Raw genomic sequence first — 23777 nt, 5'->3', positions numbered from 1 at the left:
ACTCTGTCTCAAAAAAAAAAAAAAAATGTTAACTATAGACAGATGATCCTTGAACAACACAGGTTTGAACTGTGCGGGTCCACTTATACACGGATTTTTCTCAACTAAATGCAAATTGAAAATACATTATTCTTAGGATATGAAACCCGCATATACAGAGAGCCGATTTTTCTTACACGTAGTTCCACCAGGCCAACTGTGGGACTTGAGTATGTGCAGATTTTGCTGGGGGTGGCCTGTAACCAATCCCCCTCAAATACTGAGGTATTACTGTATTTACTACTTTGAATTGTTCATTCACTTACCTATCAGTAGTTCATGTTTTACTAACTATATATTCTTTTACAATTAAAAGGCCATCATTTTTACAGAGTAATACATATTGCAGAAATTTTGGCAAACAAAAAGATTATAAAGAAAAAGAAATGAACTATAATGTTGCCAATGTTGCTAAAATCTATATATTTTTTAGATATTAAAATGTGTATTTTAACATTGTGTGTGTGTATATATATATGTGTGTGTATTGCATAAACTGTGTCATAACCTGCTTTTTTAAAAAAAACATAAACATTTTCCCAGATTACTAAATACTCTTCCTCAGGCAGAACCAAAGTTATACACTCTGAAATTTTTAATACTCTCTCTTTTACCCCACCTATTTTAATTGATTATGAAATGTTGTAAAAGGAAAGCCTCCCACTCAAATTGTCTCACTCAAACATCTCAATTCTCTTAGGTTAAGAATTTTCTCTTATTGGTATAGGTAAAGAGTGAGGTAGACAGGAATTGTGGCCCTGTGGTGGGCAAAGGTGACAGAAAGACGAAGAAAAGTTAGCATTGTGGCACCAGTACTGCCCGCTGAATTTTTCCTATTTTGCCTCCATATCCCCAGCCTTGGAGGAGTACTATGCCCCAAGCTATATGCTATCTGTATAAAATGTAGAGTATATGGAAAGATTGAAAATAAAGGCAAGGGTAAAGCAGTATTAGGCAAATGCAGTATAAAATAAAATAGGAATAACAATATTAATACCAAAATAAACTTTAAAGAAGCAGAAAAGACAGTCATTTCACAATGTTATAGTCCACCTAGCTTTAAAAGTGCAATTGTGTATATTGGCAAAAGCAAAGTGGTAATGTGAAAAAGTGACAGAGTGGCAAAAAAAACCCCTTAGTTTTTGGAAATTTGAACACCTACATTTAAGTGGAAATTTTAAATTATGATTATAGACTATTTAGATAACAGTGTCTGTCAAAACTCTAGAGTGATCAGAGGAACAGTGATTTATTCAAAAGTACATTACATATTTTCACTGTGATACGTACGGGAAAGCTTTTTAAATGGATGGACTAATAAGCTTTCAACTCAAAAATAAAACGGGGAAGAAGTAAAGATAAAATCAGAAATTGCTGAATTTGGAAGTAAAAAAATAAAAATGATAAGTAAGATTTTTAAAATGTTCTTTTAAAAAAAAAATAATCCATTGCTTCTAGTTAAGAAAAAAGTAAATAATACAGATCCTCAGTCCTTTATCTAAAACCCATCTGGTTGGATGGGTTTGAGAATTCAGAATTTTTCATAATTTAGGAAAATAATATGATGTATATATCGTATCTTGTATAACACCTCCACCACATCTGAGGCAAAACCCTCTAATGAAACTTTCTTAATACACTGTATCAAGGAGTTTATGAGAGAAAAATATCTTCTGATCATCTTAATAAAGGCTTTCAAAAAGGATTTGGTAAAGTCAAACACCTGGCTGCCAATGAAGTACTTAAGAAATGGAGTAGAAAAATACTTCCTTGACATGCTAAAAGATATCATCTAAAATTAATAGTATATAAAGGATGTGAGAAACAAAGAATGGGGGAGGGTGGAAGGATGGATGTGGGATTTAAAACTTACGTATTGGGTATAGCAAACACTCTTCAGATGATGAGCACACCAAAAGCCCTGACTTATGCCTTACATAATACAAGCTATCCATGTAATGAAAATGCTTGTACCCCCTTAATATTTTGAAATAAAAATAAGTAAATAAAAATTTAAAAAATAAAATTAATGGTAAAGACTGTACCAAAAATAAGCACCAGAGCAGGGCTGCTCAAAGTTTTACAGTTTGTGAGAGGGTAAGTACAGAAATGAGTAAACATTTAGAAACGCTTGTAGTGTTGTGACAGCGGTTTTATTTTTGTTGAATCTGGATATTTGAAAACTTAGGCGTGTATTTTGCGTATCTTTCATATTTCTAGCAGTTCTTTTTGGCATGTTTTACAAAAATATTCCCAGTGCATTAGGGTGAAAAAAACTCAGCTGGTTCTTCATTGCAGGTAGTTTGAGATGCACTGCTCTAGGGAATTTCCTCTAAAGTTAACACAAGACCGGGGTGTCCACTGTCACCACCATTACTCAGTCAAGAAAGAAAAGAAGAGAGATGGGTATGAGAAGAAAAATAAAGAAAGTATAAATATTATGAGGAATTTAATTGGAAAAATAGCCTATTTTTAGTAATAGTAAATACATAGTGATAGTAATAAAAACTGTTATATAAAGAACTTAATGTATAATTTGTAGGACCTGTAAGAACAATACAACAGATTTTCACTAAAGGATAGTGTCAGAAACTCCAGAGTCTACTTGCATGCTAACAGTTTAGTCTGCCACCGTTCATAGATGCTGGTGGAAGACACAAGACTCCTGAATCTGAGACAAAGGATGTCATTACTGACAGCATAGCAAGCAATGTGAGCTTCATGTTTGCATCTGTTCCCTTCCCTTTGTCTCTAAGTCCCTTGATGACGATGTGGAACAGGCCCGGATGGGTGCTAAGGACATAGTGAGTTTGTATCACAGCTTAGGAATTTTGAGCTTAGGAAGCCCCCAAGCTTAAAAGGGGGCTCCTGGGAATCCTGCCACCTATATTTATTATCCTGTTTAGGAAACAAATCTGCCTTCTACCATGGAGGAAGGTATGTCTTATCTTTCAAGGTTATTTGCTACTCAGACATCCTTGAAAAGATACCTAGACAAAAGTTAGAGAAAAAACGTCTAGACAAGAGTTAGAGAAACAGAAGATGTCCATGGGGAATTGTCTCAACAGATAGAAGACTTGATGAAATTTAGAGCCATGCCATATTTCTTGATGGAAGGTTGCGTTATTGTAAGATGTCACTTCGTTGTAAGGAAGTCAGTTGTCCGGGTAAATTGTGTAAGTTGAACATATTTGGGAATTAGACAAAATTAGGAAAAATAATTGTTGAGGACTAACCAAGAATTTGAAATGTAAAAGGAGGACTTATCTAATCCTACCACACATTAATAAATAATTTTAATTATCTTACGATTACAGTAATTGAATTTGCATGATACTAGCTCCAAAATGAAAACAAACCAAAATATTTTAGAATACAATGTAAAACAGGTCTTAGGGATAGGACAGGCTATTTTACGGAGAATCCAAAGGCAGAAACTAGATTTAACTATAGAAACAAACAGTAACTTTCTAGGGCAATATGTAGCATTAACAAAGTTGAAAAGGACAAATTGCAACTTGTTTGGCAAAAGATAAATAGCACAAAATATTAAAGTCTTAGAAATTAATGAGGGCAATGAATCTCCAGATAGAAAATAGCATTGCCATAACTCTTTGTACTTTGGCATATTTCCTTTAGGAAAATTTCATTAAAGTTAAATTGCTGGGTTAAAAGGCATAAACATTTTAAAAAGCATCATAGTGTCCCACAGAAAGCTTGGTGACTTAAATACACCAGCACTACATTTGAGAACCTATTTCTCTACATCTTTTCCAATTCTGGGCATTATAGTATGCACTTTACATCTTTACCAATATTAGGTCTGACTTTTTGTTAAAGCAACCTATTGTTTCAATTTATATTTTCTTTGCTCATTATTCTAATTTGTTTAAAGTTGACTACAGTCTAAATGTTCATCAACATGGTATGGCATGTTATGTGTAGTATATCCATAAAATGGAGTAGTAAGTCATTAAAATTCTTGTTGATCAGTATTTAAAGTAGAAGATGTACATAAAATATTGTACATTTGTCTTGGAACTTGATGTTCCCTCTCTGGAATGCTCTTTCCTCGGATAGTCTCTTGTCTTGGTTAGCTCCTTGCCTACTTCATGTCTTTTCTGAAATGTCACCTTATGAGAGCAGCTTTCCCTGTCCACTTTATTTAAAATAGTGACCTCTCACAGTCCCTACTTTACTACTTTATTTTTTTTATAGTATTTATCACCACTTGACATATTGTGCATTTCTTCATTTATTGTATACTTCTTCTTATTAGAATATAGCTCTGTGAGGACAGAACATGTCTGTTTTGTTTATTTTTGTATCCTTAGCACCCAGAACAATGTCTAGCATGCGCAAGTTCCTAAAAGATACTTGTTTTATGTTGAATGCATTCATGAAGATGTTAAGTGGATAAAGTAAGTTAACTATACAGCATAAACTGATCATACTTTTTGTGGAAAAATTTTATGTTTGTGTGTATATTACATATATGTGTGTAATTTCCAGCTGTAGGATTATGAGTAATTTTTACTGCCCTTATCTTTTTCTCTCTGAAATGAGAACTCTGAATAGTTCTCTGAATAGTTTCATAATCACTAAAAACAAAGATGGTAATATTGTGAGGAAAGGAGGTGTGACACATGGGTTTCCTTTAAGTATTAAAAGAATTTACTGGTCCCTGTGAAGGCAAGAGCACTGACCCTGCTTGACTTTTTTCCTTGCAGATAACATCTCCACCACCCCCACTTACTGATATACCTGACACAGCAAATGCTGGAGGAGGTTTACCGACAACCATGGGAGGACCTCTTCCTCCCCATCTGGCTCTCAAGGCAGGTAAGGGACTTGAATGCACGCACATAACAGATATACACAATGTTGGTCACCATGTCTTTCTCATTTGGATAGAAAGAATAACTATGGTAAAACTATTGAAGTTAATAGAGACAATACAAGGTCTTCATAAATTTGCACATACCACCAGATCATTTAATTTTTCTTAGAAATTGTATCACAGCATAATTCTTGGCTGTCATTAGCTTTTACTAAATTTTTATCTCTGAATAAATTTTGCACAGGTTAGAACATTTGGTTAAAGGGTCTTACGGATTGCCTTTTCTTGTCTCTGACTTATTCCTACCAAATGTATTATAGACTGTTTATTTACCTTATGGATCCAAGCCATTGCTGAATTCTATATATAGTGAAGTCCTCATTTGATAGGTCCTTGGAAACTGAGTTTAAGTGAAATGTACAGCAGGTCCTTAAATAACTTTGTTTCCTTCAACATAGTTTTGTTACAACATTGATAAGAAAAAAATTGATTTCATTATACATGGTTTCACTTACAGTTGCAGTTTCCAAGAACCTTCAACAACCTTAAGTGAGGACTTGGTGTGTAGTTAAAACTTTCATTGGGATATCTATTGCAGGATTTTGGTCAAATTGCTGAAGTCTGAGATCCTTATGAAATAGCAGTAGTATCTACCTCATATGACTGTCTTGAGGAGTAAATTTTTAAAATTGCACATAATTTAGTGGGGCTAATGATCAGTCAGTGATAACTGCTGCTTTTAGTTATTCTGCTTTCTCATCAAGAGTCATCACTTTCTTTCACCTCTTCAGCTTCTCCTCATTCCATCACCAGTCCTAGCAGTTAGCTTTCTTTTCAGGGTCATATTTAGGAAAGAAATAGTTATTGTTTAATCTGTTTCACATGTAACAAGTAAAAACAAAGCTACGTTGACATTATATGCTGGATTGTTGGTCATTTACTGTCATTCACTAATGAAGAAGCTTCCCACTGTATATCAGCCTTGCAATTTAGACCTATACTATAGTGATAAAACCCTTTTTAAGTAAATCATGGACACTTTAGGCCTCTTTCTGAATAAGTGAGACTGTGGATTTCTAAACATGGAGGGCCAAAATCTGAATTAGAATAATTCTTTAAAATATTTAGGATTTTTCTACAGTTTGATTCATTAAGGGAACAATCATTTTCTTTCTTTAACAGAAAATAATTCTGGAATTGGAGCCTCTGGCTATGGTGTCCCTGGGCCCACCTGGGACCGGGGAGCCAACTTGAAGGATTACTACTCAAAAAAGGAGGAACAAGAAGTACAAGCGGTAAGCTAGCACCCTGTGTTACACCTCTGGGAATGTGACTTGGGACTTAGTTCACAGCAAAGTTTAAAATAGACACAAGTTAGTAATTTGGTGTTCCTCTTAAATGATTGTTTGAGACTTCTTGTTTAATCAAGTCACTATAAACCTAACCCACCCATTAAATCTGGCCATTCAAATTGCCCATGAAAAAAGTGTTTTTTTCTTGGTGGTAATAAAAGGTCTCCTCATCTGCTTTATAGGAAATGTAATTTTCTCAGGAAACCTCATCTCATGAGCACTTACAGTAAAACTGTCTTAATAGTGTGGCTTATTTTTTTATGTAATGTATTTAGAATGTTGGAACAAGCACAAAAAAATCAGTTTTTTTTTTCCTTAGAAATAATTTAAACAGTGTAGTATTATTAGCATATTAACCAATAGCTTGTTTATTAATAATAACTGTACTAATCTAGTTAGTACATTAATATACTAATAGCATTAGTATAGTAATTAATAGCTTGTTTATAGAGTAGGGCTTTCAGATGCAATAAAAACTAATTCTGATTTCAGTTTCCACTACGACTAGAAACTTATTAAAAACAGCTTTTGCACTATAAAGGATGATACAAAGAAGATATTATAAATTTCTGTACCTTATTGTATACATAACTAATAAAATTAGTACAGCCAAACTTAATTATCATCGATTCCACAGACTCTAGAGTCAGAAGAAGTGGATTTAAATGCTGGGCTTCATGGAAACTGGACCTTGGAAAATGCTAAGGCTCGTCTAAACCAGTATTTCCAAAAAGAAAAGATTCAAGGAGAATATAAGTACACCCAAGTGGGTCCTGATCACAACAGGTTTGCTTGTTTTTGCTCTTTTTCTACTATAGTAAATTAAGGTGGTTTGGAGTATTCACTGTTGAGTGTGTTGTATTTTTGTCCATTATTTGGTTCATCGTGTGGATTAGCAGTGAATTGGGAAAAGATATATTACTTTGCACAAGAATTTTCATTGATTTGTAATGTGCTGTTTCTATGGTTTTCACTTCTAAGTGTGATTTTAGCTGTGTAATAAGTTGAGCAAAAATCTGTTGCTTGTGATGCTAGACTTTTAAGGTTCTCATTTGTATCTTAGCGGCAGAAGTCATAGTTGCAAGTAGTGGTTTCACCATAATTGACTCAAAAACCAGCCAGAGGTGATGATTTTGTTCACTCTCGTTATTGTTCACTCTCGTTATTCTTTAATGGGTCGTTAGACACTTAAGCTTCAGAGTCCAAGAGGTAGATTGTGTTGCCTGTAGGATCCAGATTTCATTTCAGCTTTGAAACAGTTGCCAGCTCTCATAAGGGTCCTGTTGAAATATAAGGGCTTACTATAAAGATGAAGAGGGACAGCCTCAGTCTTTTTGTATGTGGGTTAAATTAGCATACTTTTTTCTGTTAAATTTATAAAACTGAACAAAAAGGGGGGTTCATTTTAACAGTGACAGTATGTTTCTCAGCCTGCTTGCTGTTCTTCCTGAGAGCATTCCAGGGTGTAGTAATTATTACTCCCAGGAAGGCTCATATGGATTAGACTCTCTAGGGGGCACTATATTTTTATTGGAAGGGAAGGGAGATTATAATGGAACCTTCTGAATGATTTCAGTTTGCTGTCTTCAATTATATGAAAAAATTGTCCAGACTACATTAAACATATTTGCCTTTAAAGTCAAAGTGTTCTCCTTTGGATGCATTTAGCGATCCTAAAATAATTATTACTAAAATAAAACTTGGTCACTGTGGTCAAAATGATGTTAAGAGCATGGTTCCCCTGCTTCCCACTGTTTCGTTCAATCCTGAATTCTCAAATATTTTATTTCTGGTGTCAGACTTTTTCAAACCCTCGGGTCGTATAGGAAAGATACTTGTTGATGATCTGTTTTCTTTAATATTTTGTCCTTCTGAACTGATTGGGCTTAGTAGCACTTGGTGCCTTTAACAATAAGATACCTAAGTGTGCCTGAAGCTCATGGTTGCAAACAATTTTTGTTATCGGTATCTTATCATTGGTTTCCGATACAAAGAAGTGAAGAATTCAGGACATGAAAATGTGGGAGGCAAAAATAGTTGGGGAAGCCAGGACAGCATTGCTCCACATATGTCTTCTTTTAAAGGCATAACAGACAGCAACACCAGAGGTCTGTGTTCATACACACATGTGCTGCTGCTTAGGCTGAACTAAGCAATCACATGGGAAACTATTGTAAACTGATTTCTGGTGTCGCTGTTCCCCCTAGGTGGAGGAGAATGAGATTGAGTGCTGACTTTAAGCCTGGCTGAGAAACATACTGGCATCGGTGTCTTTAATGAAAGGGTGGATGTTGTTCCCCTGAAAGCCAGTGGCCTTTGACCCCTGAAGCCGCTGTGCCTAAAGGTCAGTTCACAAGAGGTATAGGAAGGAGTCTAACATTTTTTTCTTAAGCCTCACCTAACCTTTTATTTACAGCACAAAGTTAAGGTTAGAATGTACCTGAGCAGTGGCAAGACCAGAATGCATAGTTTTCAAAAGACAGTTCTTTCCTTGCTGAAACGTAAATTCGTTCCCTAGAATCTGCTAGCAGTTTTAGCTATCATGTTAGAGCAAGTGTTTTGTTCTCTAGGACCTGATTTAAATAAATGTGATGTACATAGGCTAAATTTTTTGTTATCAAAGGCTGCTTCCAACTGCAGGCAGATGTGAGAACTCTGCCTCAGCAGCCAATGATATGCACAAAGTGTTTGTATGTACATGTGTGAGTTTGCATATATTAGCTTATTTTAAGAGATTGCAGTCATTCATGGGTGGCCTACACACAGAGTTTTGGGCCTGCTTTATTTTTTGGCTCCAAGCTAAGTGGAAAATTTCTTTTCATTGAATGTATTCTAGCTATTCATACTCCAACCTTTGGAATAAGAGTAAGTACATACAGAATCTAAAGCTCTAACATTTTCCTTTCATGAACAATTGGCTCATCAACTTTGATTATATTTGTCTCATGCCATGTTGTATATTATTTGAAGTTTATATGCTTCATTTGTTCTAGGATTGGACAGAAATGTTTACAATGGGGTTTTTTTTGTTTGTTTTTTGTTTTGTTTTTTGCTGTGATTTGCCTAAGCAGTTGGAAAGCCTGCCTGACTTGGGAGACCTGGATTTAGTAATTTCTAACAGTGAAATTCCTAACCTTGTTTGTATGTGTTGTTACAGGAGCTTTATTGCAGAAATGACCGTTTATATCAAGCAGCTGGGCAGAAGTAAGTGTTACTGCTTCCCTGATGTTCTAAGTCTTTTTATAAAGGAGGAATCATTACATTAAGGTCTTGAGCCACCTATATATAAACTGTATTATTATTGAAAGAACATAAGATAGCATCTAGGGTATATTTTAGGATATTAGTAATTATATAAATTAGCAGCCTCCCAGTTTGCATGTGAAAAAAGATCATGCTAGTGTAATATTTCAAAGGTAAGATAAACGATAGGATGATTAGGAGTCTGCCAGTATCAAAGAACTTTATTTTTTTTTCATTTTTAAAAATGAGCACACTAACCAGAAAACTTTAAAACATTTTTTCATCTTTATATATAAAAGTATCCTTTCAGTTCAGATAAAAACTAAGCTAAGGTGAAATTTAGAAAGGAGTACATCACATGATAGGTTTGGATGCCTAAAAGTGGCTGTATAGCATTTGAGTCATAGAGTAAAGAAGTTAAATGTGAGTATATTACCCTGAGGAAACACTTAAGGAATAGATTGGGGTTATTCATTGAAAAAGTAAAAAGACTAAGATACGATGCCCTATATTCTTTATTGTTAGGCAGTAAGTTTAAGGCAAGCAATGTGTTATGCTTGAAAGATAAGGAAGTAGCCCAGTGTACCTGGTTTTGTTACAAGTTTTGTGACCCTGAATAAATCGACACCTTACATCACTGGAGCTCGGTTTACCCACGTGCAGATTGAGAGGCATGGCCTAAGATTCTTTCCAGCTTGAGATTTCTACAAGTTACATTAATGATTTAAACTTAACAGAGGAATGACTTTCCTGCTAGAATCAAACCATTGACTGATTGATTCTTCAGGAGATGATGTTGAATTTCTAATCCTAGACTTTAAAAATAAGTTATTTTGAGTGGATGGGGGATAATAAGGAATGGAGTTCGCGAAAGGCAGGCTTTGTCAGCCCACTGATCCTATCATCAGGATTAATTTGACTATGCTAGTTAGGCAGAAAAGTATCTTTTTACCCCTTCCTTGCTCCTTTATAGTCATATGTTCTAAAGCCAGATGATACTGGAGGAGAGGAAACTTTCTATTAGAATTTTCTTTAAGAGTATGAATAGGCCGGGCATGGTGGCTCATGCCTGTAATCCTAGCACTCTGGGAGGCCGAGGCGGGTGGATTGTTTGAGCTCAGGAGTTCGAGACCAGCCTGAGCAAGAGTGAGACCCCGTCTCTACTAAAGATAGAAAGAAATTAGCTGGACAACTAAAAAAATATGCATATAAAAAAATTAGCCAGGCATGGTGGCACATGCCTGTAGTCCCAGCTACTCGGGAGGCTGAGGCAGGAGGATCGCTTGAGCCCAGGAGTTTGAGGTTGCTGTGAGCTAGGCTGACTCCACGGCACTCTAGCCTGAGCAACAGAGCGAGACTCTGTCTCAAAAAAAAAAAAAAATGAGTATGAGTAACTGTTAGCTTCAGTTTAATGCTGGAGTCAGCAAACTATAGCCCTCTGGCCAAGTCTAGTCCACTGCCTATTTTTATAGTTTTGCTGGAACATAGCTACACTCATTCATTTATGTCAGGGGACAGCAGACTTTTTTCAGTAAAGGACTAGATAGTAAAAGCTTTCCAGGTCACATATATCACACATTGTTACTTTTGTTTTATTTTTACAACTCTTGAAAAACATAAAATCCATTTCTAGTTCCCAGGTCTATAGTTTGTCAAACCCTAGTTTAAGTATTGTCAGTGGCTGCTTTCACACGTTAAAGGAAGAGTTCAATAGTTGTGACAGCTATATGGCCTGCAAAACCTAACATATTAATATTTATTAATTGAAGTTATTTCCTGACCACTGCTCTAGGTAACCATTCAGACACCATATCTTTGATTTGTTTTTTGACTCTGTTACTTTTCAGAAGTTAACTGTTTTCTTCCCCTGTTTTAGTGTTAAATTATATTAACAATGATAGCTTTGTTGAAATAGGTTATTTGCTTTAATAATGTTGATTTGTATGTATGCCTTAGTGTCAGCCTGTAATCAAAATTGTTGGTTATTTAGTTGATAAGCTGTTATGGAATTGCTTTTGGTTGGCTGGTTGAATGAAAAGGAAGTAGAACCCATGCATACACTGTATTTTAGGGCTTTTGTGCCTAAGCGCCTAGTTGCTTGTGATAAGATGTTTCTTTACTCAGGTGATTATCCTTCTGTCTTTGGTAATCCTGACCTTACATTGTAGGGATTTTTGCACGAGAACATGGATCAAATAAGAAACTAGCAGCACAGTCCTGTGCCCTGTCACTTGTCAGACAACTCTACCATCTCGGAGTGATAGAAGCTTACTCTGGACTTACAAAGAAGAAAGAAGGAGAGACAGTGAGTTTTTAGACTTAATAGTCCAATAAGATATTTTAAGGTTCCATTTAGCTTTTTTTAGTATTTGGCTAAGGAAGTGTAATAAATATTTAGTTCTAGGCATCTTACCTCAAGAAATGAAAATGGCCCTACTAACCATCGCTATGTCTAGTGTCATGCTGTCTATTTACAATAAGTAAATATTTAATCACTAAAGTAATAAATCTCTCACCAAAGGGAACTGATTATTGATTTAGGAATATTGTAGCCTTAGTGTCAGCTACACTACAGCACCACTGTAATAGATTTGAGTAAATGTTCATATGTGTGTTACGTGATATTTATGGTCATCCTTTCTCTGTAGGTGGAGCCTTACAACGTTAATCTCTCTCAAGATTTAGAGCATCAGCTGCAAAACGTCATTCAAGAGCTAAATCTTGAGATTGTGCCCCCAGTAAGCATATAGTTAAGTTCACTTTTGTATAGAACTTCTCTCATCAGACAAGCGACTCATATTTTTTTTTTTTAATTTTCTTATTTTTAATAGCCTGATGATCCTTCTGTGCCGGTTGTACTCAACATTGGCAAATTGGCTCATTTTGAACCATCTCAGCGACAGAACCAAGTGGGTGTGGTTCCTTGGTCACCTCCACAATCCAATTGGAATCCTTGGACTAGTAGCAACATTGACGAGGGACCCCTTGCTTACGTGAGTGCAACATTGTTTTTTGAGATCAGACTCTAGTGTTTTACTCTTGAATATACTTCATTAGTATGTCTAGCTAAAATATGGATTTCACTTGAAGCTGAGGTATGTGCCTTTGTTTGACTATATTGCATTTTCATTTTACAGGCTACTCCAGAACAAATAAGCATGGACCTCAAGAGTGAATTAATGTACCAGCTGGAACAGGATCATGATTTGCAAGCAGTAAGTCTGTGAAATATTTAGATATGTGGTTTCCAGAGCTTCAGAGTGTTCTAGGTATGAGGAAAAGTGAATAATATATTTTGCCCTTTTTAGGAGGGTAGATCAAAGATACATAATAAACTGCTAATCCTAGTTAACTCTGAGGGTAGTTACTATGAGTCGAGGGCCTAGGAGAAAATTTGACTTCTTAATGTAATTTAATGAAGGTGGAGAGATTTGGGATAATAACTCTTTTTGTTGTTGTTTTTTAGTATTTCTCAAATGAAAAACAATGTTAGGCCAGGCGCGGTGGCTAGGATTACGCCTGTAATCCTAGCACTCTGGGAGGCCGAGGCGGGCGGATTGTTTGAGCTCAGGAGTTCGAAACCAGCCTGAGCAAGAGCGAGACCCCGTCTCTGCTAAAAATAGAAAATAAATTAATCGGCCAACTAAAAATATATAGAAAAAATTAGCCGAGCATGGTGGCGCATGCCTGTAGTCCCAGCCACTCGGGAGGGGAGGCTTAGGCAGAAGGATTGCTTGAGCCCAGAAGTATGAGGTTGCTGTGAGCTAGGCTGACGCCGTGGCACTCACTCTAGCCCAGGCAAAAGAGTGAGACTCTGTCTCAAAAAAAGCAATGTTAAAGGGAATGCATGTGAAATGTTCAGGGAGAACAAAAATAAAGGTATAAATAGGACCACAAGATAAATTCTTCAGAAATTTAGTGAAAAGAGAAGCAGTTTTATTAGAGACATAAATATATACACTCTTTATGAAAAATATTTTGAGTACTAAGCTGGTAGAAAGGAATAAGTTTCTGTGGAGATGACAGGCTTTTTTTGTGTGTTTTGGGTTTTTTTTTTTAAGGATTAGGACACTAAACGTATATGTTGGTAGAAATTTGACTAAGGTATAACTTTTCTAATGCAGATCTTACAGGAGAGAGAGTTACTGCCTGTGAAGAAATTTGAAAGTGAGATCCTGGATGCAATTAGTCAAAATTCAGTTGTCATTATCCGAGGAGCTACTGGATGTGGTAAAACCACACAAGTTCCCCAGTTTATTCTAGATGACTTTATTCAGAATGACCGAGCAGCAGAGTGTAATATTGTAGTAACTCAGGTAAGTAGCAAACCAACTATGAGGTGTGTGGATAGAGTTTGAGAGATGGAAGTACCTAGAGGCCACACTATTCCTAATTCTTTTCTTTGATCAGCTTCGCTTTGTAGTCACATAAGATTCTGAGATTGTTGGAGCATTAGACCCTTTAAATTCAAAAAATAAATTAGTAGGAAGAACATATGTCTTTTTCTAATCTCCAATATCCTACACTGACTGGTAAGCTAAATTGGACCGTGTAGGGGATTCTTTTTATCTGAGCTAAAGGGAGTCTTTGGGCCTAGAATCAAACTCAAGATCGAGAATTCTTTCTCAAGTTCACATATAAATCTTGATCATCTCTCTTACCACCTTAATATTGAGTAAAAACTAGTCTGAGCCAGAATAGGCAAGCCAGCAAAATATGTCATGGTTCACTTATACTGAATGCTTGTTGTAGGCCAGATTCTGTTATAAACAGTTGCGCTTTTTTCCCCCAACTCATTTGAAGTTCATAATGACCCTGAGATCTAAATGTTATTTAATATTTCTTAAATTAAGGCACAGAGAAGGTCAGTTGCCCAAGGTTAACACAGAAGGTGGTAGAACTAGGATTCAAAACCAAGCAATCTGCCTTCAGGAGTTTTCCTTTTAATTAATGTATTACCTTACTAGCAATCAGCAAGGCCCTCAAATTTGTCCTAGTACTTAAAGAAGAAGTAATTAGCTCTTTCAAGCATTCTCAGGTTAAAGCAGTTTCATCAGCTCTAAACCTGTATTTCTGGCTCTTGAAAGGAGAGCATTGTAAATAGATGCCACCTCTCAGGCAGATTCAGATCTTGAATTAGAGCTTCTTAACCTGGGGTGCATTACTGATACTTAGAGGTGGATCATGAATGTTGAAATAACAAAAAATGTTCATTTACATGTACATAGCCTATTTCTGAAATATTTTTTAACATTTCTGAAATAGAGACACATTTTAATAACTGGTAACTGTTTTATGTGAGAGTTGAGGTTTTTGGCCTAAAAAATTACAGAAGGAATCAATGTTGCAAGATTGATGACATTTCAGAGTTGAAAAAATACAATCCATGTTTTTCTGGGAAAATATCCCTCACTCCTTGTTCTCACAATTTTCTCTGATTTCCCTTCTCACCCCCAAAACTGACTGAATCCTTTGTCTTACAGTGAATATTCCAACCCCAACTACCATGATTGAATAAACTATCCTTGCTCTTAATCCTTACCTGATCTTTTAGGAGAACTATTGTTCAGGAGGGCACCATTTTGCAGAAGAGAAACCTTGAGCTCTGCTCTGCCTTTCCTCTTCACTACAGCTATCCATTTTCAACCTTAGAAGCAGTTTAGGCATATAGGCAGAAATGCAGATTTTAACAAATGACTTAAAGACAGGTGTTCTCAGTCAGAAGTTATTGCATGTCATGAGTGGGATAAAACCAATTCCTGTCCAAGTGAGAAGTATCTTTTTACTACTTACCTAACTTACCAAAACTGAGTTGTTCAAGCAAGACAAAAATGGCTTTTGTGTGGTGATCTTCAATTTTGTATTATCTGCTTACTAACTTGTGCCCTGTCCCAAATAATTTGGACATTTCCAGTAGTTTCATTTGTAAAATGCACAGGTTTCTATATTCAGACTTAATAAACGTATAGCAGTGAGCTACAGGGTGAAATAGTGGGTCAGATGTTATTCTACTTCTTTTAAGGAGTATGAAAACAGCTTTCATTTATCCAGTAGACTTCCTTTATAAAATAGTAGAATCCTAGAATTGGAAAATATTTTCAGAGAATTACTCCATTTTCCTACCCACAGTGGAATGTTCATAATAGGTGGTTATCTAACTTCCACTTAAAAATTTCCAGTGGCATGAAAATGTATTACTTTGCAAGCCTGTGTCTTCTAATTTTGGAAGAATGACATGTAACTATCATTGTATCTACATTTTGTGGCTTCCATCTTTTTGTCCTAGTGTTTGCCCCCAGATCAGTCTCTGATACCTCTTACCTATAACAAGTCTTCAAAAATTTAAAAACCTGTATAGTGTCCTAGTATGAACTTATAGTTAATATGTCTTAACTATAAACATCCATAGTTACGCCATGAAGATAAGGTAAGTCTAGGATCCAATTAACCACATTCAAATGCGTCGGCATCCTACCTGTGATATAAAAGGTAGGCCTGAGCATACTGATTGGTCATTATAGAATAGTTTTTTAATATTTTCAATATTTCAAATATTATGTAGTACTTCTGTTAACACAGTCTGAGATAGCATTGGTAATTTTTGTAGTAATGTCACTGTTGTGTCATTTTTCCTTTTCTTCCACTTTTAGGCATCTGTAGGATACCAGTTGAAGTCATTAAGTATTAGAAAGTTTTTTATGTTCGTGGTTTAAGTGTATTATCTCAAGTCACAGAGCACAAGTTTAGACTTATGGACTAGAATAAAACAGAATGAGTAGCTCAAATTATGACCCTCAACCCTATCACCAGGCTTAGTGTAAATTCTCAACCAAACTCACTGAATTCTGCTTTGGCTATGCATACCCAAGCCTCTTAAAACTTCCTGGGCTACATGTAGAAAATTTTAAAATAGGAAATAGTTATCTTCTGACTTTAAAGTTGTTTGAAAGAGATAAATTATAATTATTAGGATATAAATCAAGCATGTTAAATTAATATTATCTGTGAATATTTTATTAATCCTATACCCACCCCATAGTGCCATTATTTCAGGATACAGCTTTCCCTCAAAAAAAAAATAAATAAATAAAATAAGCTCAGAACTTAGAAAATAGCGATGGTGGAGCCTGATTATGTTATATAATATCTAATGCCTTAGGAATCTTGAAATATTTCGTTGTGGCCTAGTTCTATTACTCTGTATTTAATACTCTGGTGAGAAAAAAAGAGGAACCAAGTTGCCACCTTTTAGAACTTCAGTTGGAGAGTCCCTTCAGTTAGAGATCCCTGACATAGAAGAAATTTCTGTAGTTCTGGGTAAATAAATGCCAAGAGATATACATCAAAGGTGTGGTGCCTAGAATGCTACTAAAGAACCATTTGGGAGAGAGGTCTTCAACGTCTTATGGTACGGAAAAATGTTACCCAGTATCTGGTACATACTAATATCAGTCAGCACTCAGTAAATATTAGCTGTTTCAGTTAATTTATAAACTACACAGAAGTGCGAGGAAGAAGTTATCACTTTAAACTACCTACTACTGGGGCTGGACTCCAGGCAAGAGTAATAAGATTCTATAGAGAAAGTGAAGGGGAAGGGTAAAAACCTACCAAACAGATACAATGAACACTATTCGGGTGATGGGCACACTTAATAGCCCTAACTAAAGCATTATAAAGCTATCCATGTAACAAAAACATTGGTACCCTTAATATTTTGGAAATTAAAAATTTTTTAAATAATGTTTAAGAAAGAATGAGATCAGCAGATATATGTAATGAAAATTACAATCTCAATATGGTGGACAATTTGAACTATTCTGCTGGAATGACTTAAGAACATTATCCCTTGTTTTCATCCCGTACTTTCTAAGTCGGTTATTGTGTTATTTTTAACATATTTAATCACATGCAACAAAAAGTTATAAAAATAAAGGCAGAATAATTGGGGAAAAGATTAGATTGGGAGTAAAGAAAATTTGAATGTAAGTTTTAAGTCATTTATATGACTTTAGGCAAAATAACCTCTCTGGGCTTATGTTTTTATCTGTTGAAATTGGAAAAAGAAGATCTTACTATTCCGAAGCACAAGTAAGATAGTATGTGCAGCCATGGTTTTTATTGTTACACAAATGTTAATAATTATTCTGGAAGTCTCTACAGTGTTGATTCTTTAAATATTGGAGGCATATACAAAAGTCACTCTGCAGGTATAGATAAATGTTTTACCTGTGAGCCTTGCCTTGTATTTATTCACTGTGGGACACTATATAAAATAAATATTGAAGCACAAAAGATTAAGAGAAAAGGGAAGGGGTAGGTTATTTAAGGAATAATCAGAGCAACTTCATAGGCTACATCTGACTTGCAGTCTGAGAAGTGTTCAAACATTCATTAGTACCCTTTCACATTAAACAGCGGTGTTATCCCACACAAAATGCCTATCCTGGGAGTATTCATAATGAGCTAAAGTCATAGTAAGAATTAAAAGGTTTTTTTACTGCTTTTCTTCTGGCTGTAAACCAGATGGAATTAGTAAGGAAAATTATATGCACTATGTTCAAGTCATCTTTCAATCTGTTAGGTTTATGGGCAGAATAAATATGAACTAGGCAATTGTACACTTGTATTTGTTACTAACTCCATACCCTAAGGGACTCTTATATTAGGAATATGGGAATTAAATCATGTTTTACATTAGTTCAAAAGATATTGGTAGCTCTAGTGAAGTTACTGGGTTTTTTTATTTTCAATTTTTTAAAGATTGTGACAGCCTCTGGTTTCCTAGTCATGTCATAACATGGAATATCTCATAGGTACTTAAGTAAATATGAAACTCAGAAAAGGCTTTCTCAAGCAAGAAACTATAATAAAATCCAACCTGTCAGCAGGAACTTTTTGACAAAAATCCAAGGCAACTTAAAAGCATTCAGTCCATAAATTTGTATGTACCTCTGTAGCTATACCTTAAGCGTATCATAATAGCTGTAATATCTACCAAGTAAAGATTGTGCACATAGAATATATGGAACACTACAGAGAATTTTTCGTAAAAATCAAGGTCCAACACTTAAAACATTAACCTACAGCATTCTTCTTAAGGGTTCTGCAGATTTATTGCTGGAAACAGTAATGTACATTCAGTTTTCCCTGCTGTGTAAGCTCATCAAAAAAACAGGAGTGATTTAATTTAGTTTCCTATCTCTAGCATCTTCTGTGGTATCTGACGCAGAAGCGCAATGAGTTTTTTATTGAGTTAATAAGTGAATGAAACATGGTCTCTGTACATATGGCAAAGAAGGCAGTTCACCTTCCTGATTCCTGTATGTCTTTGTTAAATGATTTTCTCAAAGTGTGTTTTTAGTGTAGTAGGCAGGTACAAAAGCAAGCCCTGTGTGTGTGGCTTTGCCCACTTCCCTACTGGAAATTCACTCTGAATATTATTTAAGAATTGGGGCCATCCGGGCTCAGTAGCTCACTCATGTAATCCTAGCACTTTGGGAGGCTGAGGTATGAGGATCATTTGGGGCCAGCAGTCCAAGACAAGCCTAAGCAACATAGTGAGACCCTGTCTCTACAAAAAATAGAAAAATTAGCTAGGCTTGGTGGCATGTGCCTGTAGTCCTAGCTACTCTGGAGGCTGAGGCAGGAGGATCCCTTGAGCCAGGGGAGTTTGAGGTTGCAGTGAGCTGTGATTGTGCCACTGCACTCCAGCTCGGGCAGTAGAGCTAGACCCTGTCTCAAAAAAAAAAAAAAAAAAAGTGGTGCCAGTGACAAATTTTATTATCTATAAAAAACATAAAATTGCTTTATATACAAGATGAAAAACAGCCTTTTTAAAGTGTTTGCCATAAAATTAAATAGTAGTATTTTTGTCCTAATTTTTAAAAAACAAATTTTAGAGCTTACTAAAAATGTCATTAACTGTTAACTCAGCTAATAGTAGGACAGATTAACTATAATAATCTAAATGCCCTAATAAACAAGTATAACTGTAATTTTGTGGGGTTTTTTTTTTTAATATCACTTCCTTTTTCTTGTCTCAGCCCAGAAGAATCAGTGCGGTTTCTGTGGCAGAACGAGTTGCATATGAGAGAGGAGAAGAGCCTGGAAAAAGCTGCGGCTATAGTGTTCGATTTGAGTCTATACTTCCCCGTCCTCATGCCAGTATAATGTTTTGTACTGTAGGTCAGTAATGTGTTTTGATCTTTCATTTAGTGTTTATATTGTGGTGTTTGTGAGAAAAACTTGGTAACATTCCAGAATGGCTAAAAATAATGAGCCAATCTCAGAATTCTTATTTAAATAGGACTTTTGGCACTTTTTTCTTCATGGAGAGCATGATGTACCTGCTGGTGGTTGTAGCTTAGAGAAAATGAAATCAATGAAAAACGTATTTTATAGTAAACCATCACCTTTTTAATACTTTAAATATACAAGTGATTATTTCCTAAAATGATCCTGGGGTTATATTAATTGAAATATAGTTGATTGTCTAGAAATTTACTTCTTTAAGCTTTTCTGTATACTTCTCTACTTTTCTCTAATTAACATAGAAACACATCTCTAGTTGTTGCTCTGATTTTCTTTCCAAGGTGTGCTCCTAAGAAAATTAGAAGCAGGCATTCGAGGAATCAGTCATGTAATTGTAGATGAAATACATGAAAGAGACATTAATGTAAGTAATTTGAAGAATTATGGTAAGGTACTACTAATACTATTTCTAAATGGAGAGAAATCAAAGTAGAATGTCTTTGCTTTACTTTCCCTTTCCCCACTGCTTATAATTTATCTTCTATCAAAACAATGAACTTAAGTCACTAAGTTGTTGAACACCTTTCTTTAGTGAAACCATTCAACCTTTTTTTCCCCTTTATTAAACCCTCAGCATTCTAAAAGTGAAGATTTTTCATTCTAATATATAACTGTAGTGATCAGTAAGAGCTGGCATAATTCAGCAACTGAACTAATTTATGACTGAATAGTTGATGAAATTTTTATAATGATTAGTTTTTCTTTGAATTGGAAGTTTGTGATAAAGTTTACAATTTTTATTTTATATAATTAACAATGTCTTTTTGGATGTTTGTAGCTCTGATCCTTTCAGATATTAATAATGATAATCATGCCACAATTGGGAACAATCTAGAATTTACTTTCCTTCCCTCCCATTTTTGGTCCTTTGGTCCTGTATAAAATTAACTTACTATATAATTGTATTATTATATCCAAGCCAAGTATAGAATCTTTCAAAGGTGTCAGTACATTGACAATATGTTCATTCAAACTGTAACCAAGCTATTATGACTCAAAACATTCTTTGGAGGAACTCCTCTTCAGAAATTTTTATAACTATTGTAGTTAATCATCTTTAGTTTTGGCAAAATTTTGACCTTTGTTAATCTAAAGCAAGTAAAAATAATTTGGATGGTTCATCGTGACATTTACAATCAGAAATCCAGCTATTCAGTGGGACAAAATTTTTGCTGTTTTTGTTATTCATGATTGCTTGGAAGCTTTATCTTTTTTCCTAATTGACTTAATTAATGAATTAAATGTTTGGATTTATCTTTACTCGCTTGTTGATATACCAGTGTTCTTAGGGTTTAAATCACCCCAAATACTGAAATAATATGGATCATCATTAATATTTTCCTAACAAAATAAGCTTTTCTTAAAAGATTGTCAGGTCTATAATAATGGGCCGTTCACAATGAAAAATGAAAAAAAGCCTTTGCAGAAACTTACGTTCTCTTTCAAGTAAATCTTAAATAATTTTGTCACTTTACATAGAAAACCCAAAAGCACTTATCAATTATTGCAGATAGTAGGAGAATATAACAGTATGGTTGTTAAATAACGATAAAAGGTTAATCTACAGAAGTCAATTTCATTCTTTATATTTTTATACAAATAGCTAGAAAGTAACTAAAAAGAAGATACCATTGCAATGGTCAAAATGTCCAGTACTTAAGAATAAATTTAACAAAAAGACATGCAAGACCTCTACAGGAGAAATAAATTATTGTTATGAAGCACTAAAAAAGAACAGGTCGTGTTCATGGATAGAAGGACTTAATATCATATAAATATCAATTCTTTGCAAGTTGATCCACAGTTTGAATGCAATTCTTTCAAAATCCTAGCAGGGTTTTTCCATAGAACTTATAAGTTGATTATAAATACTTAAAGATTCATGGTCAAAAATAGCCACTACTTCTGAAGAAGAGTAGAATGGAGAGTCTTCCCTTACAGATAAGAGGACTTATTTTGAAACTATAGTAATTGAGACAGTGTGATACATGGGTTGACACTTTGATGGAATAATATAGGGTACAGAAGCAGATTTTGTGTTAGATTTTGTATGCAGCTTTAGTTTAAGACAGTGATGGCATGTCAGTGAGAAAGGAAATGGGCTATATTCAGTAAATGGAACTGGAAAGAAATGACCATCCCTAAGGACGTAGTTGAAATTGGATCTCTGCCTCATAACCAGATATAAAAATCAACTTCAGATAGATTGAGAACTTTACATGTGTTGATATACAGGAGCCCTCAAACTTTCAAGTAGAAAATATAAACATCTTCTAGCCAGTGCTGTCCAATAGAAATATAATGTGAGCCATAAAGATAATTTTAAATTTTCTAGTAATACATTCAAAAAAGTAAAAAGAAACTGGTGATATTAACTTTAATATATTTTTTAACTCAGAAAATATTAATATTTTTAAACATATTAATGAGAAATTTTACAGTTTTATACTTAAAGCACGTCTCAGTTCAGATTAGTCACATTTCACATGCTTAGTAGGCACATGTGGCTAATGGCTACTGTAGTAGGGCAGCATAATTCTAGACCTTATGAAGGGATTTCTTTTTTTTTGGTTTTTTTTTTGGTTTTTTTGATACAGAGTCCCACTGTCTTGCCCAGGCTAGAGTGCCGTGGCGTCAGCCTAGCTCACAGCAACCTCAAACTCCTGGGCTCAAGCGATCCTCCTGCCTCAGCCTCCCGGGTAGCTGGAACTACAGGCACGCACCACCGTGCCTGGCTAATTTTTTCTATTTTTAGTTGTTTGGCTAATTTCTTTCTATTTATAGTAGAGACAGAGTCTCACTCCTGGCTCAGGCTGGTCTCCAACGCTTGAGCTCAAGTAATCCTCCCGCCTTAGCCTCCTAGACTGCTAGGATTACAGGCGTGAGCCACGACGCCCGGCCAAAAGGATTTCTTAAGACATGAAATGCACTAGCATTGAAATAAGAGATCTATATATTTGTTTATATTAAAATTAAGATCATTTGTTCATTCAAAAGATACTTTAAGGAAAACCCACAAGCTAGAAGATTTCAGTATATTCGTATATAAATATATAAACAATTCTTACAAATCAATAAGAAAAATTCAGACAACTCAGTAGAAAACTGAGTAAAATATACTTACACAAAAGTATACAAAATATACTTTTAAATATTTGACTGATAAACATATGGAGGTATTCAGTCTCATTGGGGAATAGGAAAGTACAGATCAAGACCACAGTAAGGTACTGCTTTATGTCCATCTGCTTAATAAAACTTAAGTGACAATACTAAGTGTTGGAGAGCATGTGGATCAGCAGCATCTCTTATCCACTCTTCATGGAGATATATAAATAATGGAACCACTTAGGAAAATAGTTTAATATTATCTCTTGAAGTTCAACATTTACATATTGTATAGCTCAGCAATTCCATATCCACACTTAGCTATAGATACTTGGATAAGTATAGCAGGAGACATGAAGAAGAATGTTCAGAATAGCAGATGTTCACATTACCATTAATAAAATCCTGGAAACAACCCAAATACTTACCAAGAGTAAGTGAATTAACTGATATACTCATATACAAGAATATTAAACAGTCAACAGACAGAATGACTATAATAATGTGTGGATGAACCTTAGCAATGTTATAGTATGTGAAAAAAGAAATCCCAAAAGATAACATAAAATATGCATTCCCATAAAGTTAAGAAAAAGTAAAATTTAAAAATAGAGCCAGGTGTGAGTCATGTGCTAAAGTGTGCCTATAAATTTAAATTTCACTGAAAAATTTGAGATGAATTCTTTGCTCTCATTGATGAATTTTTCTCCTCCCCTTCCCCTACCCAAATAGTACACATTTCTGATTCCTGCAATTATTAGGTTACAACTATTTTTAAGAATTCTGTTGTTGTATCCCACTGTAACCCTTTGTTTCTTGTACTTCTTCTATAAGCCATGTAAGAAACTGAATTTCACTGATGGCTTGTGGCTTTATAATAC

General features: G+C 35.0%; 1 protein-coding gene across 2 annotated transcripts in view; it reads left to right on the top strand.

Moving 5' to 3' along the window:
• DHX9 (DEAH (Asp-Glu-Ala-His) box helicase 9) overlaps nucleotides 1–23777 on the top strand; it is a 53894-nt gene that overhangs the window by 12022 nt on the left and 18095 nt on the right. Inside the window, exons 3-14 of one of the 2 annotated variants that reach the window (XM_012639995.1) lie at nucleotides 4770–4881; nucleotides 6062–6174; nucleotides 6869–7017; nucleotides 8439–8575; nucleotides 9389–9435; nucleotides 11643–11779; nucleotides 12123–12212; nucleotides 12306–12467; nucleotides 12612–12689; nucleotides 13599–13790; nucleotides 19521–19662; nucleotides 20070–20152. In XM_012639995.1, coding sequence (XP_012495449.1) covers nucleotides 9405–9435; nucleotides 11643–11779; nucleotides 12123–12212; nucleotides 12306–12467; nucleotides 12612–12689; nucleotides 13599–13790; nucleotides 19521–19662; nucleotides 20070–20152 — 915 coding nt within the window. In that variant the 5' untranslated portion in view covers nucleotides 4770–4881; nucleotides 6062–6174; nucleotides 6869–7017; nucleotides 8439–8575; nucleotides 9389–9404. The remainder of the gene's footprint in view (nucleotides 1–4769; nucleotides 4882–6061; nucleotides 6175–6868; nucleotides 7018–8438; nucleotides 8576–9388; nucleotides 9436–11642; nucleotides 11780–12122; nucleotides 12213–12305; nucleotides 12468–12611; nucleotides 12690–13598; nucleotides 13791–19520; nucleotides 19663–20069; nucleotides 20153–23777) is intronic. The other variant, XM_012639994.1, reaches the window with a different exon arrangement.

The sequence above is a fragment of the Propithecus coquereli genome, unplaced genomic scaffold (assembly GCF_000956105.1).
Source record: "Propithecus coquereli isolate 6110/MARCELLA unplaced genomic scaffold, Pcoq_1.0 Scaffold146, whole genome shotgun sequence".
Lineage (NCBI taxonomy): Eukaryota > Metazoa > Chordata > Mammalia > Primates > Indriidae > Propithecus > Propithecus coquereli.
The sequence above is the reverse complement of the archived record's forward strand: the minus strand, read 5'-3'. Positions and strand labels throughout refer to the sequence as shown.